This window comes from Dichomitus squalens, assembly GCF_000275845.1.
Source record: "Dichomitus squalens LYAD-421 SS1 unplaced genomic scaffold DICSQscaffold_7, whole genome shotgun sequence".
Lineage (NCBI taxonomy): Eukaryota > Fungi > Basidiomycota > Agaricomycetes > Polyporales > Polyporaceae > Dichomitus > Dichomitus squalens.
Window position 1 is genome coordinate 1,329,693 of NW_006766889.1, and position 15,326 is coordinate 1,345,018.

The following is a 15,326-nucleotide window of genomic DNA, read 5'->3' on the forward strand; positions in this document are numbered from 1 at the left end:
CATGTTGTACTGTATTCGTCGCGGGAATCATCCGCACACCTACAAGAAGCATAAATTACAACAATACAACGACTATGAATGTCCTTTTGGGCAGTTCAAGAAAGAGAAAGGTAGCTACTTAGCTGCTATCGGCATGAGCCTCGGTATCGGCTACCATTGCTTCAACCTCTTCATCGTCACCGTCAAACACATCCTTGTCAATATCCATATTCTCCGCCCTGACCTGGGCGAGCGCCTTCTCCGCAGCCTTGAACCGAACCTCGTCCTCGCTAACCTTGCTGCGATACGGCGCCGTGACCTGCAGCAGCTCTTTCTCATCAATGTACACTGCGCACGTCACGTCACCCTTCTCCTTCGTGAGCTTGTACTCCACCTCCTTCCTCGGCTTGTGCTGCGCGGCCCAGATCTCCAGGCGGGACACGGGGTGCAGCGCATCCACGTCGTCGTGCACGACGCGCTCGAGGACGCGCATCAGGCCCAGCGTCTCCATCACCTGCCGCACCTTTCCGAGGTCCCCGAACGAGTCGACGTACACCGCCCCGAGGATACTCTCGACCATGTCGCTGATGAACTTGGGGGCCTGGAGGCTCGTCAGCCCCGCCCATGGGTAGACCGCGTCGTTCTCGAGCGCGTCCGCGATCTCCGCGCCGTGCTTTTGATACCGGAGGAAGGTGAGGTTCTGGTCCTCGAGCACGCGGTGGCTCGAGTGGAGGAGACACTGCCAGAGGTAGACCTGCTGCGAGTCGTCGACGGCCTCGAGCCCGTGCTCGGGCGACCACGTCGGCATCGTCGACTCGACCGTGACGGCGGTCTTGAGGCAGGTGTACGCGAGGATGTGCGAGTTCACGACCGCCATCTTCTTGATGTGCATGTACCCCGGGCTATAGTCCTTGCCCTCGGCGTGGTAGAGGTAGTCGACGACGATCATGTCGAGCGCGGCGTCGCCGAGGAACTCGAGTCGTTCCAGCGACATCGTAGCGAAGTCTCCTTGGTAGCTGGCGTGCGTGAGCGCCTGGACGAGGAAGGTGCGACGGGCGAAGCGGTAGTTGATCATTTGCTCGACGAGCGCAAGCTGCTCAGGGATGTCGTCGATGTCGTCGACAGCATGCATCGCTCCAATGTACTCCGGGAGCTTCTTCCATGAAAGCCCAAGATTGAACGCAGTGACGCAGTCGATCGCTCGGTCAAACCCCCCGTCTTCGTACGCGGCTCCAATGAGGGACTCGACCACATCCGCAAGCATCTTGGTGGAAAGGTCTTCGGCTTTTCCCTTCCTACTCTCCTTGCTATTGCCGTTCTGTGCTGCGGCATCGCTAGCCGTGGGTGTGCCTTCTCTGCTGCGGTCGTCTAGAATTTCGTCGAATGCGCCTGCAGCGCTCGAGTAATGTGGCTTCCATTTCCTGGGGATAAAGCGATCTCTGATGATCCACCTGTATAGTCCCTTCTTTACGGCCCACCTAGCGAGGTTGACGTTGGCGACAGCGTGGTCTTTTTTCCGACTGAGATAACCTTCATGCCAGAGAGGGAAATCTGCATACAGTAGATTGCTCGTGATGAACTTCAACACTGTGTCGCCTAGAGTCTCGAGACGCTGGTAGTGGAACCGTTCTTGAGCAGCGGGCGCCGTGATCGCAGTAACGAGGTGACGGAGCGCGACGGTCGAAACAGGGTTCTGTTTGAAGAGGGATGTACGGAGGCTGTGCACGGTCAACGCCATAGCAAGCCAACGCAGGATCGAAGGAAGAAGCAGGGTATATTGAACCTCCGTCTGGGAAGCGAGCTCCACCAAGGTATACTGCGGATGCAACAGGAATGGTGCGTCTCCAGATTGGCTGGGGATTTCGTGGTCCGTATCCTCTTCAGGGAACGGTATGAGGAAATTCCGTCGTTTCGGAAGCGACCGAACGACCAAGAGAGGATACGTGATCTCTAGATCTGGGTACGCGCTGTACTCCTCGCGAAACTTCTCTTCCTCTTCTGTCGTGAGAGGATCATATTGCCACCGCAGCAGGCGGAGAGGCTTATTGTATTTGCTCACGCCCCGGACCAACGGAAGATTTGTCGGGTGCGAGAATCTGGCGCCAAATGCTGCAGCATTTGCTGCGAATGGTGTCTCGCCTTGGAGCGCCAGCCCACCCATAAATCGGTCGTCCATCCACCTGCGTCGCTCATCCCATTCTTCAGCGTCCGGCCACGACCCTATGGGCAAGAAGAGGTATGCAAAGTCTTCCCTGCCGCGTTCCATGCGGGGTCCGTACAGTCTCCAGAAAAGCCTGTATGTCCAGCGCTGGGCAAGGTGGACTTCCTCATCCGACGCCGGAGAGCCCGCTGCACCACCGATGGTCATCGACAGCTCCTTGCGACCAGGGACATACAGTGTCGGGAAATCCTTCTGGACGAATGTTGGCAGCGGACGGCGAGTGAACATGCGTAACGACGGTAGGCCCTCGACCACGAGTTCATGAGCGAACCAGGACGGCGTACCCTCCGCAGTGGCCCAGGGATCAATCTGGATGGATACCTGGGCGGTGCTTTCGCGTTTCGCTACTTCCGCGAGCATGGCCTTCACCTCGTCCTCTTTCTCGGGTTCGATGCCGCTGGTATGCGGGAGCAGATGGTTGTTGAGCAAGCCAGCTTGATATAGCGCCACATATGCCTCGAATGCGACCCGCTGCTGCGCGCGACGTTTGGTGCGGTGAATACGGTCAACAGAGAACTTGCGCAGGCTGCAAAACATTGATTACGATTCATCCAAGTCGGAGGACAATAGGACATACTGAGGAGGGAGTGCTCTCGGCAAGGTGACAGTTGCTCCCCAGGGACCTGTGTATCGCTCCGTGAATCGGGCATGCTCTGGAAGTGCGTGCCAGCCTTCGGCGTAATCCGGGGGATCTAGCTCGTAGATGGGTACAAGGTGTTCGTGCCCTCCTGTAGGGATGACCGCACAGAAATGGTTGAGATGGGGAACGGCAGTGTGGATAGTCAGGAGCGCCCTAAACGAAGGTAGGTGAGCTTGAGTTTCCACTGCAGAGGAAAGGACACCAACCCTGTCGAAGCGACCTCAAACTCGCAATATCCATCTAGATCGTCAAAGTCGTCCTCTTCGACAGAAGCAGCTGCGTCCCGCCTTGGGTCATTGTAGGCTGCCATCATCCGACGTTCTGTCTCCTCCCACTTTCGCACGACCTCCCGGGGCTCGGCCTGATCGAACATGATAACGAAGCTACTCCTCTTCCGGCGCGCACGGCCCCGACTCTGCGCCCAGGAAACAACGTTAGGGGGAATATCGAACCGCACGACGCTTCCACAAGCTTGGATATCAATGCCCTCCTCCGCGACCGACGTGGACACGATCAGGTTCTTATCTCCGATCTTGAAGTCGCGCAGGACGTCGGACTGACTCTCGTCGAGCATGCTCCGCGTGATGTCCAGAAACGAGTGCCGCTTGAAGCTCGAGGAAGAGCCCAGGAGACATCCTATACGGAACAGATGGGACGTCTCCGGGATGCGCCGGAGAAGCTCCGCGAGGACGAGGACAGTGTCGCGCCGAGTGACGAAGATGATGCCGCTATACTCTTCGTCCATGGATCGGAATAGCGCCTCTTCGACGAGAAGAGAGTCAACAAGAGTGCGGACCTTCGGTGTAAGGTTTGCAACGATCTGTTCTATGTCTTCAGATGGCTCCATCACTGAGACGCGATTGAGGATGCCGAGAAGATACCGCTTTTCCTTCTCCTGCCACGCAGACATGATGTTGTTGTATGGGTTCGCAGCTTGTTTTGCGCGCTCGATTACCCTCGCGATGTACCAGTCGGCCGCCCAAGTCCCGAGGTCGATACAGATGTCTGCGGCAGTACGAGCAAAGTCCCGCAGACCTTTGTGGGTGAACGTGTCTTTCTTGTCGAGAGCTTTCGAGAGTTGTTGATCTACGCGCCGACGGTCGTCCCCTGGCTGCAGCTTCGCAAGCCTCGCACGAAGGGCGATGACAGAAGGATCCTGTTCGATGTCTAGTTCCGCAATCACGACCTCGAGTGCCTTATAGTTGACGGAAGGAATGCCGTCCTGAACGTGGATCGGTGAGGCGTAGATGACGTGCTTGAACTCCGGTCGGTGAACGTATTGCGCTAGTTCATGTCGATTGTTGCGAGAAGACCGAATGGTACTGTCTAAATTCTTCTCTAAATCTCTAATATGGGCGTAGCGCAAGGCGAGGTGAATCATGGAGCCCAAGATACTGGAAAGCGCGCACACCTGAATGCAACATCGACGTTCGCGCCATATGTCGGGCTTGCCGTAAGTCCGAGGACCATGGGTCGCACACGAGAGGTCGACGTTCCTAACGGGCTGCGCGGTGGGAGCCCGAAATAGTGTTTCTTCATGATCATATTATACGGATGCTTGCCAATCGCGTGATGAGCCTCGTCAAACACCAGCAGGCTTATATCAGAACCCATGTCTACGTATCCCTGGTTCCCCTCGTCAACGTGATGTTCTACATTTAAGGCACACAAGAGACGAACATGATGTAGTGCATCGAGCAACACCTGAGGCGTTGTGACCATGATTCGATGCTTTGCGATAATGCCGCGCCAGAGGCCTGCGTCTTTCCATTGATTAGGCTCCGATGCTCCGGACACGTATCCGACTGATACTGGTATCGCGGTCTTGATAACTTCGGATTGCTGCTCTACAAGAGCCACAGTGGGCGCTATAAACCACGAAACCTAATAGACGACGAATCCCAATTAAGGAGATGAAGACCATAACATATATGCACAACAAAACGCACCTTACGAGACTCGCGCTCCGCCTCATACTTCACCCGGAGCACGGCGATATGAGTCTTCCCTGAGCCAGTATCGAGAGCAATGACGATGTTGCGGCGCTTGCTCTCATCGAGCAATTCTTGCTGGTATGCCCGCGTATGCACGATGCTAGACCGGGGCGGTTCGACATCGACGGGATCGCGAATCTCGGTGGTAGCCATAGTGAAAGAAGGGAAAACAAACGGAGTGTGTAGGATGTGGTGTTGGCAGTGTGGCGCGTGCTGGGTGGATACGATGAACGATGAACTTGGGAACAACCCGGTGGCACAGACCAGCGACACACCTTCAGCCAATGTGGAGCTCCAAACAAAGCGCAAAACCGTACTGTGGCTCTCCTTCTAGAGGCCTTCGAAGAACGAGTGCGATGCTTGGGCTGTTCGGCGACACAGCCGGATACTCTTAAGAGGCGACTACCGCAGCATCCGGCGGAGAATCAAGTTACTTGCGTCGCAGTCGCAGACAAACTCAGAAGTCATCGCAGCCATTATGCCAGCATAAGACGTCGGAGACAAAAGGCATCCTCATTCGTAGGTCTGGTATGAATGCGAGCGTTCGCGGAGTATGCAGCTATGATGGCGGAGAGGGAGAAGGTGTGTGCAGTACTTGCGCGTCTGGTCTTTGCGTAGTACGCGGCACGCGCTCGCATTGGCGTTGCCGACTTGCACGACCTTGCTTACAACCACAACGACTTCCTCCTGGTTTTGTTCGTGGGCCTCTCTGGCCCGCTGGCCCAATGTCTCAAACCATCCCTCTATCTAGAATATCTACGGGGGCACGTTCTCCTCCCTATAATGCGCCTCACGACAGTCCCAGTGGACCCGACTACCAGAACGGATTCCAGTACGACGATGTGGACGAAGGCCAGAACATGAAACCCTCTTGGAAGAAGGACCTTTACATGCTCTTGGAGAAACCCACGTCATCTCAAGCAGCCTTCCTGGTCCATATCTTTACTACCTTCCTCATCTCCTTCTCTGCGGTCGTGACTGTGCTGGAGACTGTTCCTGCGTTTCACTCCATCCCTGGCAGTATCTGGTTCGGATTGGAGACCACGCTTGTCGTGCTGTTTACCATAGAATACATCGGCCGATGTGTTGCTCATGGCACATCCTGGAAGAGGTTCTTCAACTGGATCATTTGTGAGTATCCTCCCCCATACCAACTGTCAAGGCCAAAACACCTACCACGTCGCAGCGTTCTTTGGGATCATAGATTTGTTGGGTATACTGCCGTATTATATTGAGATCGCTCTGCAGCAAGATACAGTGAGTGATCTGCTTGACCTCGAGATACTACGGCTAACATGTGGTTGGCGCAGTCTACGCTGTTCAGGTTCACAATCCTGCGTACTTTTAGGTTACTACGTGTATTCCGACCATTCAGATATAATAACACCATACTTCTGCACGTCTTTAGTTGTCCTGCGCCAGAAGTTGACCGCTAATACCACGTTCAGCACTATCGAAGTAATGTACCTATCCTTCCGGCGGTCCCAGCATGCCCTTTTAGCACTGTCATTCTTCGTGGTGATGGTCTTGGTCGTGTTCAGCACGTTATTGTGAGTGTTATGCCTGGATGACCCGTGTTACGGTGAACAGAGGACGTTTGTGACCAGATATTTCGCTGAGAGGGGCACTTGGGACGAGGCGCTTGGCGTCTTCCTCAACTCGGACGGAGACCCCAGTCAATTCGCGGTATGTGTCTCGGCACATCTGTCTACCGGCATTCGCTGATTGGAGCCATAGTCCATTCCCGCAGCCGGGTGGTGAGTGGCATTAACCAAGTCATTTTACCTGTGGCGCGTGGCTAATTCGCGTCCTCGCGCCGTTGTGCAGGTTTGTCTTAGTCAGTGAGTGCTATTCGGCATCTCCGTCCGCTTGCCTGTGTTAATTGGGGCATAGCTATCACCACTGTAGGATACGGCGAGATCACGCCCCGGTCATTCCTGGGAAGGCTGATCACCCTCCCTCTCCTCGTGTTCGGCTTGCTTCTCATCGCGCTGCCCACTTTCGTGCTCGGGCGAGAGTTCAGCATAGTCTGGGAGTTCATGGAAGAAGCGCAGGTTAGTCCCGCGCCCTTTGCTCCTTCTCGAAGGCATCAGACTCAACCCGGCCCCGAACCTTCCTGCAGAAGACTCGTGAGCAGGACCAAGACATCGACCCATTCCACGATCCCCTCGCGTCGCCACTGCTCAGCAGCAGGCACACGCAGGGTATCGCTGCCGCTACTGCCAGCCTGTGGCGGCACGCAGCCGAAGAAGCCACCTTGCCGCGTCCGAGCAGGGTCGCTAGCTCCAGCGGCGCAGTTCACGGTTCTCCAAACCCTGCGGCTTCCTCGGACCACACTCAGGCCGGGTTATCGACGCAACTCGCGGAGCTTCGTGCCAAGGTGGACGCGCAGGAGGAGATACTGCGACGCATCATGGCAGCTGTTGAAGGACCCGGCGCAAACCAGAAGCAGAATCGGGGTATTGGCAGTCAGCAGGGGAGCCGGAGTAGGTGATACGAGCAGAAATGTATGGGTAAACGAGGCGCCTTACGACGTCCTTTGGGGTCTGAGGACATTAGGTAACATTGGCTTTTCGGAATTTTTATGGTGCTATCAGAGCGCCAGGGTCACGGCAGCACTTGAGGCGATATTGGAGGTCCTCATGATGCGAGTATATCGCACGATGGTCGGGAAATCAGCATGCGTTGTTCAACCTTATCGTTCCCTGGAACGTACGCAATGCCGAACGGTTGAATGATTGCGGCGCTGTAGAATCGAGCAATACCCAAGTATGGACTCAAATCACAGGGGGGGACAGTTCGATCTCTGTAGCGATACTGTCCTGTACCATGTATCGATGCTCCGGGTCAGACAGTCCTGGCAGTAGAGAAACCGTGTCGCATAATACCCGCCCCTTTTGGTAATGTGTCTCGGCACAATATACAGACATTGTTATGATTACATATCTCGTTAGGACAACCTCCCAGCAGCGTACCAAGACTTGGACATCTTCTTTCATGCAGCTGCCATTCAAAACTCCTGACGCTCTTCACGGAGTATCAAGGCTCTCGCATGGGGAGAACGCGCTCTGATATCGCAGCGCCAGTCTTCTGGGTACCTTTTCAAATCCATCAGAAGACCGTTCATAGAGCAAAGCAGGGTCTCGGCTTACGAGAGAATGCCGTCCTTCATTTTCGGCTCGATGTAGATGACCTCACCGTGTTTGTCGAGCGGGCGACCTATGTCAAAGACATGCAGCACGCGGGCGATCTGAATGAACAACGCTGCCTCCGCAAAGTATCGTCCTGGACAAATCCTGAAGAGCGTTGAATTAGATGCCGTCATGCTGCTATACAAGCTTGGTGCCTACCTTCTCCCGAAGCCAAATGCAACCGTTGCGGGGTCCCTGATGTCCGGATCGAGCTTCCCTTCCTTCAAGAAACGCTCCGGAATGAAGCGCTCGGGTTGTGGGTACATCTCCGGGTCATGAAGGATGGCCCTACACAGTCACAGACACTTCATCAATAGAAGCCCCTCGTAGAAGAGGTCCGAAGACAGGAACACTTGCCAAGAGTTCGGGAAGACTACCGTACCCGCGGGGATGAAGTATCCGTCGTACTCGTCGTCTTCCAACACGGCATGAGGGATGCACAGCGGAACCGCGTTCTGCCACCGGAGGCACTCTTTGACGATCGCGTTCACGTAGGGGAGGTCACTGCGATCGGAATGGTCGGGCAGCCGTTTCGGACCTACTACAGTCATGAGTTCCGTCTGTGCCTTCTCCACTACTTCGGAATGAAGTGACATGGCAAGGAAGAAAGTTTGAAACGTGGAAATCGTCTGGAGGACAACTTGAGAGTCAGCTGAGGTTCTTCTCACCGACTGATCGTGCTCACCGTGTCGGCTCCCCCTGTGTGAACCGCAGCCAGGATTCGATCAATGCGCTCATCTCATTCCACAGAGGTCAAATACACCCACCCGCGTAGGAGATAGCTGCCACGTTTCTGGCGAGATGTTCTTCCTCGGTAGCCGCAGAGTCTTCCAAGTGAGCCAAATTCCCGAGGATAGTGCCCACAATCGAGGGCGTCGGGTCACAACGCTTCTGCTCGTGGCTTTCATCAATGAAACTTAATTAGCCTTCTGTCAGACAGCCTACCATCGCGGCCTTAGCTTGGGCGAATGGAATGTCCACCATCTCATGGGATGCGTCTCTCCATCTTCGTAACTTCTTCTGGAAGCCGGCGCCAGGTAGCCATTCGGGTATGTGCCGCAAGAAGGGAAAGTATTCCACGAGGAAGGCCCCTGGTGTGAGACCTTTGGCGACGCCTTCCATGGCAGCATCGATGACCTCAATGATTTTATCGCCCTGCTCGGCGACGTCGACGCCATACACAGTCTTCAGCACGCTTGCAGCGAATGCACTGTGGAGAGCGAAGGGATGTCAGGACGGGAAAGGCTCGGCATTCACAGGGCGGATGTCCAACATACTGTCTGATGTGTTCCTCGAGCCTCTCAGGGCTTGTATAGAGCTTGCTCAGGAACCGGTGAGATACATCCACCTGGATGCCATGGTATTTTGAGATGACACCTGGGTGAAAATGTTGCCAGAAGAGACGTCTATGTTTCCGCCAGGTCTGTCCATAGGCCATGAACCCAAAGTCCCATTCCCAACCAATCCTGCAGATCGCAATAGACGCAGTCAAGATACGCCACGAACGATGACGAAGGAGAGAACCTACAGATCAAACATCGGGGATTGCGGCCGGTCAGAATAATTCGCCGACCGCTTCTCCAGAAGCTGGAATACTGCCCGAGGGGTGCCGAGGATAACCATTGCCTGACCGAGCGTGCGGAAGAAGATGATGTCACCTGCCAATCTGCAATAAGGCACTTCACAGACCATGAGACTATCCGACATCGTACGCACCGTACTTCGTACATAGGTCACGGTATCCGGCCCATGGTGTGGACTTCGGGATATCGAACAGATTGCCGACAATGGGCAGAGGTCTCGGGCCTGGAGGGAGAGGTCTTCCGCGGCTGCGGGCTCTCCAGTTGCTCGTCGCCCGAATGTAGTGGACGACAAGGAGAGTGAAAAATGCACAAGCAGCGATAGTAGGAGAAGACGGGGACAGAGAAGCCATGACTCGGATGCGTGGAGCTCGATCCTGCCCGGGCGCCGCTCTTATGACTGTCAGCGAGACGCCTGGTATACGCTCGCGTAAACACTGAGGAAATCGCGATTGTCAATTGCCACCAAGCACGATCTATCAGGGTAAAGGCCGCCCAAATTCCCGCCACGCTCTCTACAGGATCCACCAATGACGTGAATCAGGGCAAGGAAGCTCGGAAGTCAAAGTGATAGCTCACCCCAGTACTACGTAGAGCGCCTTCCAACGCACATGGCGTCTCCGGCAGGGGCGACACGCTGGCTAAGGCGTTCACAAGAATATAACGCTGGAGACAGGGCCACAGGGTTCCAGGTAGGTAAACAAGAAGATTCTAGATGATTGGATCGGTACTTGTGAGGTGAGCAAGGCTGCTATAGAAATGAACTCAGCTGACTAGCATGTTGCATTGCTGGAAGGACGGGACACCAGGTTGTGAATATGTACAACCAGTACCACGTTCATCCCAATGACGAGATGACCTGTACCATATTGAGAGGCACGTATCATGCGACCGTCTGGGTTGGCTGATCGTGAGTAGACTCACCGGTTGCTCTCATGGTACGACCGATCGACCAGTTGACGGATTGCTAAGAACCGAGGAGCGTAGCGATCTCAGAGCAAAGGACAGATGGAAAGACGCTTTAATCCATATTCATCACAGCACAAAGCCATGCTGGTGTCCTGCAAACTAGAGAGAACGTCGATCAAATTCAGCCTGCTCCCGAACAGCTGAGAGGGTACTAGACCTGTCCGCCGGCGGGCCTTCGTTTAGAGTTTAGAATCGACTAGGCCGTTTCACAACGAGGTGGATCGTTCTCAGCGGCGTGTCGACTCCCTAAAATAGTCAGCCAAGACACCGCACTAGGAGTGCAGTGACCACGCCTTTGAGTGCGCTGCCAAAATGTCTCAGGCGAATTGGACGCGCATGCGGAATGCATAAGAGGATGCATGTAAGTTTGCTACGCGAGGACGCACCTGGGATCCATGCACTCGTTCGACGTCTAACAACAAACCTTCTGAGGCGCGCTGCGCAGTGCCAGAAAGCAGCAAAGTGCTAAGATTTGGAGCACGTAAAACCTTCGTGAAACGTTCATGTTCCTGAGGACGGCGCTGCGTCGGTGCGCCGGAGGAAAGGCCTTCGCGGCAGTTGAATCACCAGGGAGCGACGATGGCCTAGATCGCAGATCTTTCCAGGGCGGACTAAATGGACTGGCGAGAGCGGATACAACCGGAAGCCGTGATCCTGGGATCTCTGATTGTCCCAGTCTATCCATCTTCTGAGACAGTTCGTGTCAGATGGCCACGCACGACGTGTCCCAAATCCCCGAAGGCCACATACGATGAAGCACTTCCGGGCCGGGCAAGGCTTCTCATGGTAGCCGCACGGAGAACGAAGCTTAACAGAGCTCAGTCTCAATCTGGCTATTTAGGTTTCAGGGCGCAACCATTTTTATTCGTTTGACAGATAGGACTCCAGGCTATGGTCAGTAGGGACGGAAGATTCAGAAGCAGCTTACTAACATATGCGAGAGTGTAACGCGCACCACACTGCTAGTAGAGCTGGGTCGCTTGTGCCACCGCTGACCGGAGAGAGAACTGGTTGGGCATTGAGCCTTTCTTGCTCGCGTTCCTAGGGCCTAAGTCAATCCACGTTCCGAGGTGCGGCTCTTGGTGTTTGCGTAGCTCGTTTCCTGTAGCGCAGACCGAGTATGAACTGTGTGGCGAATCGCGGAGCACTGTGCCTTAGCATGTTGCTAGCAAGAGGCTCGTATTATATGGGACCGATGACTTGATTGTTCTCCTCCCCCTCTGAGGGCTCTGTACCTATTTGATCTTGTTAGGATCAGAGGCCGTTGCGTAACATGGCCAAACACTACGCGCGCTACTCTGATTCAAGTTTCGGCGTAGTCTCGGCTCCAGACGTTCCACAGCCCTCTCTGCCCCGGCACTCGATGCTTCGCTACGCTCAGCAAGCCCTGGGAGGGAGGGGTACGGATTAGGAAGGAAGGATTGATGGAAAGGATCGTGAATGGATCTGAAGAGGGGGAAACGAGCGCCGGGGGAGAGAGGGCTGTAGTACTGTGTGTAAGCGCCAGAACGGATGGGAACGAGACTAGTTTCGGCGACTCGTGCAATCTTGGGGTCATGCATTATAGCAGCCACCATCGCCCGAACATCCGTGACACATATTGAAGCATGATGCAGTTTGAGAAATTTCGCCAATAGCTTCTTCCCCAAGGAGATCAGCCCGATGTGCGCAGCCAAGCCAAATCCGCCAGGAAGAAGCCACATGGCAGACGATTGACGGCAACGTTGAGCCGGTACACTACTGGATGGAGGGTAGGAGAGCGACACAGTAAAAGTGGCTTGAGGCTCACACACGGAGATCTGAGGGTCTCAGCAGCTGGCGATGTCGATGCAAGGAAATCTTGCGACTATATCATGTAGTGCGGTGACCTACTAACGTCCAAATCTTGGTTGAAGCCACTTCCGTCCGCGCAGTCGCGCCGCGGCACCTGCTGCGCTGACACTGCTCGGCCCTTGGGTTGGTTGACTATTATTCGTTTGAGGCATAGGACTATCGTTCCACCAGCATCATTCGCTTCCGGGCTACGTTTGCTGTGGCGGCGAGTCCTCTTACGAACCAGCCGTAGCTCGCTGGAAAACGTGGGAGAGTCCCAGTGACAGAAGTCTTGGAGCGGAGCAGAGGGTTTTCCCCGAGGGCGCACGCCTTACCGCAGTCTGTGGAGAATCAAAACGGAGAGACGCTCAACTGCAGTAAAAACCAGTCGGCGGTAGTTCACGCCACCAGTATACTTGACCAGCTCCATGTCGTCGCGGAGTCAGGGCCCTTATTCGGCGCTCGTTTCCGAGTACAGCAGCCTGTACGGATTCTCTCCTTCGTCAGTACTCATGTGAAGCTAGTGCTCATGCTGTGTTATACGAAGGCTCATCAACAACCACCTGCTCAATAGTAGCGATAGGTGAGCGATCTAGATATTAGGGACATTTTGACATCTGAACCAATGAGCTGGCGTTTTTCTCAGTGCTATTCCTATACGATTTCTTAGTCATCTATACAGACGAAGTAGTATGCTTCTGGAGAGGAAAATGGACCGGCGCAACTGTCCTGTTCTTCCTGAACAGATATGTCGCGCTTCTGTCTACTCTCTTTGAGTTCATCTACGGCTTCGTACCTTGCACAGAGTCCTCAGTACGTTATAACCCCCATTTATCCTACTCAATGTCATTTTCAGCGTATCCATTGAAAGTAGGTGCGACTGTGCTCGCGAGGATGGGGTGTCGCTGATGGCTTGGCAGCTGTATGGCCGGGAGCAAAGCCTGCGTCTGCCTCTAGACGGCCAAGTACCTACTATGGGCAGGTACGTCTATATCAATCATGAAATCTGGGCACATGAGCAGGTTGTTGACCTGCCAACCGATTGACGTAGCTTTCTCGGGACTTCGCTCATATGCACTGAGCAGACAGATGTTCATCTCCGGCATTGTGTTCTCGTTGTCCATCGTACCGATATGCACTAACTTGGTACGTGCGAAATCATCTTCAAATGCACTGTGGGCGACCATTAACATCATGCCCAGGTAGATGTTTTGGGATTCTGTCAGATCATCTGTATTCCGGAGGCTGGATGCACGGTGATGGACACCATAGGACCTAGGTTGTCACATGCGTATGTCTACCGTCTATTTATCTGCACGCTTCGGCCAGAACTGAATGATTTGTATAGATGTCACTAAGCCAGAGTGGCTGCAGAGGCAGAGACACTCACCGTCCATCTTACAGTCACGATCGCTTCTCGCGGCTCCCTGATTGCCGCAGATATCATCCTCATTTCCATAAAATGGGCTACGCTCGGGCGACGAACTGCGATGACCTCAAGGCCCACCTTTGCCAGTGTGATACTACTAGACGGTGAGTCTGACATCTGTATAATTAGAGTGCCTAGTGACAGTCAAATCGCGCTGCAGGAGCCATCTACTTCATGTGAGCCTTCTCTTCAAAGGAACTGTGATCGCATTACGTGACATTGAATCTACATAGATGCTTGTTCATCCTGAAGGTCTAACACCTCTCGTTTATGCTCACGTCTGCAATTCTACATTGAGCCATGCCATGAAGACAATCTGCTGATCTGAGTGCTTATCAAGGCATTGAACCCGTCAACACAGTTTGAGAGCAATATTGTACTCTTCACCGAGCCGTGAGTAGCAACTTTTATGGACTGCTAGATCAAACTGAAACAGCGCTCCTACAGGCTGACCTCGATCCTCATCTGGCGATTCATGCTGGACCTGCAAACAGTTCATAGCGGGAACTATCCATCTCGACTCCCAGGGTGCTGCTCAAGACCGGGCGTCCTCGCTCGCCGATTCCCTTGTCTTCGAGCGTACGGTCGGTTCTCTGGTATCCTTTGCCACAGCAAGTCGACATGTCGATGCCGACGGCCGAGAACCCGGCAGTACCCCACCGCAGGGAGACCCGCCAGCCGCACGGCAGGAACTCCACAAAGTAGAGCCCTCGCTCAAGGATAACACAGTGAACACATGAAGATTGGGTTCAGGATCGCACGGGAGGAGTCCCAGGTAAGACATTCAGGTTCAACCCTGCGTCACAGTGAATCTAATCGCAGTAGGGAAAAAGTGGTCAGGTATTGGATCCTGAGCCTATACCCTGATCTGTTCCAGTGATCAGTACGCGTCGTATTTTGTTGTATAAGGCGGCAAACCATGTAGCGAGAGCCGTCTCGGCATTTTCCCAAATATTTATTGATCACATACGGGCCATGCCAGCCGGATTGTGGTTCAGCGTACTGTCGCTTTGCGCCCGTGAGGCTGCTGATGGATGTGATCTTTCGCCTAAGAAATGGTTGAGGGCCTGTTCGGCAAAGAGTTGGAGTTAGAGTTACCGGCATTTCATGCCCAAATATAGTAATAATATCTCGGTTTTCAATCTCGAGAGAACTCGAGTTACTCAGGCGAGTGCATGCGTTCGGATGCCTCCCAGTAACTCCGGGCGGTTGTTATCAGAGCTCACGCGCACGTCGTAACTTGTCTCGAGGCTCTACCCTTTTGGCAGCCTGCTTGATTCTCTCTTTCTAGAGTATTGGGATGGCTACCATGATCGACGTGGAATGTGATCAGACATCTGAGGTCATCCTACTTGAGGCCTGAGGGATTAGAGCAGCTACTACCGAGGCCCGCCTAGTCAAAACAATGACAGTTACTGCTATTATAGCCTGTCTTCGGCGCTCTATATGAGCCCGATATTAGGTTGGTGAATTTTGACAGCTGCTCTTGTGCGGACCATGGTGAAGCAGGG

At 54.2% G+C, this 15,326-nt stretch overlaps 4 protein-coding genes across 4 annotated transcripts; 1 reads left to right on the forward strand and 3 right to left on the reverse strand.

Annotated features, from left to right (window-relative positions):
- Positions 1–118: 118 nt before the first annotated feature.
- On the reverse strand, positions 119–5,003 carry DICSQDRAFT_179470 (P-loop containing nucleoside triphosphate hydrolase protein; the record flags this gene model as incomplete). Its single annotated transcript, XM_007364015.1, has 6 exons — positions 4,790–5,003; positions 4,521–4,724; positions 4,252–4,466; positions 3,047–4,186; positions 2,778–2,993; positions 119–2,726 (listed from the first exon to the last, which is right to left on the reverse strand). The coding sequence occupies exons 1-6, from the start codon at positions 4,985–4,987 to the stop codon at positions 119–121; spliced, it is 4,581 nt and encodes a 1,526-aa protein (XP_007364077.1). The 5' UTR covers positions 4,988–5,003.
- Positions 5,004–5,559: 556 nt separating this feature from the next.
- Positions 5,560–7,328, forward strand: DICSQDRAFT_168411 (voltage-gated potassium channel; the record flags this gene model as incomplete). The annotated part of the gene is made up of 9 exons (XM_007364016.1): positions 5,560–5,965; positions 6,021–6,091; positions 6,145–6,172; positions 6,243–6,384; positions 6,442–6,520; positions 6,572–6,591; positions 6,662–6,675; positions 6,728–6,888; positions 6,957–7,328. The coding sequence occupies 9 exons, from the start codon at positions 5,560–5,562 to the stop codon at positions 7,326–7,328; spliced, it is 1,293 nt and encodes a 430-aa protein (XP_007364078.1).
- Positions 7,329–7,982: 654 nt separating this feature from the next.
- Positions 7,983–10,020, reverse strand: DICSQDRAFT_179472 (cytochrome P450; the record flags this gene model as incomplete). Its single annotated transcript, XM_007364017.1, has 9 exons — positions 9,742–10,020; positions 9,554–9,683; positions 9,303–9,491; positions 8,971–9,235; positions 8,793–8,916; positions 8,711–8,724; positions 8,377–8,654; positions 8,185–8,313; positions 7,983–8,130 (listed from the first exon to the last, which is right to left on the reverse strand). The coding sequence occupies exons 1-9, from the start codon at positions 9,956–9,958 to the stop codon at positions 7,983–7,985; spliced, it is 1,494 nt and encodes a 497-aa protein (XP_007364079.1). The 5' UTR covers positions 9,959–10,020.
- Positions 10,021–10,285: 265 nt separating this feature from the next.
- Positions 10,286–11,462, reverse strand: DICSQDRAFT_134982 (uncharacterized protein). The gene is made up of 5 exons (XM_007364018.1): positions 11,325–11,462; positions 10,732–11,259; positions 10,530–10,673; positions 10,384–10,464; positions 10,286–10,316 (listed from the first exon to the last, which is right to left on the reverse strand). The coding sequence occupies exon 2, from the start codon at positions 11,257–11,259 to the stop codon at positions 10,987–10,989; it is 273 nt and encodes a 90-aa protein (XP_007364080.1). The 5' UTR covers positions 11,325–11,462; the 3' UTR covers positions 10,286–10,316; positions 10,384–10,464; positions 10,530–10,673; positions 10,732–10,986.
- Between the last annotated feature and the right edge of the window lie 3,864 nt (positions 11,463–15,326).

Excerpts from the sequence above, each read along its gene's own strand:
- DICSQDRAFT_134982 (XM_007364018.1), bottom strand. The coding sequence starts at position 11,259 with ATGGATAGACTGGGACAATCAGAGATCCCAGGATCACGGCTTCCGGTT.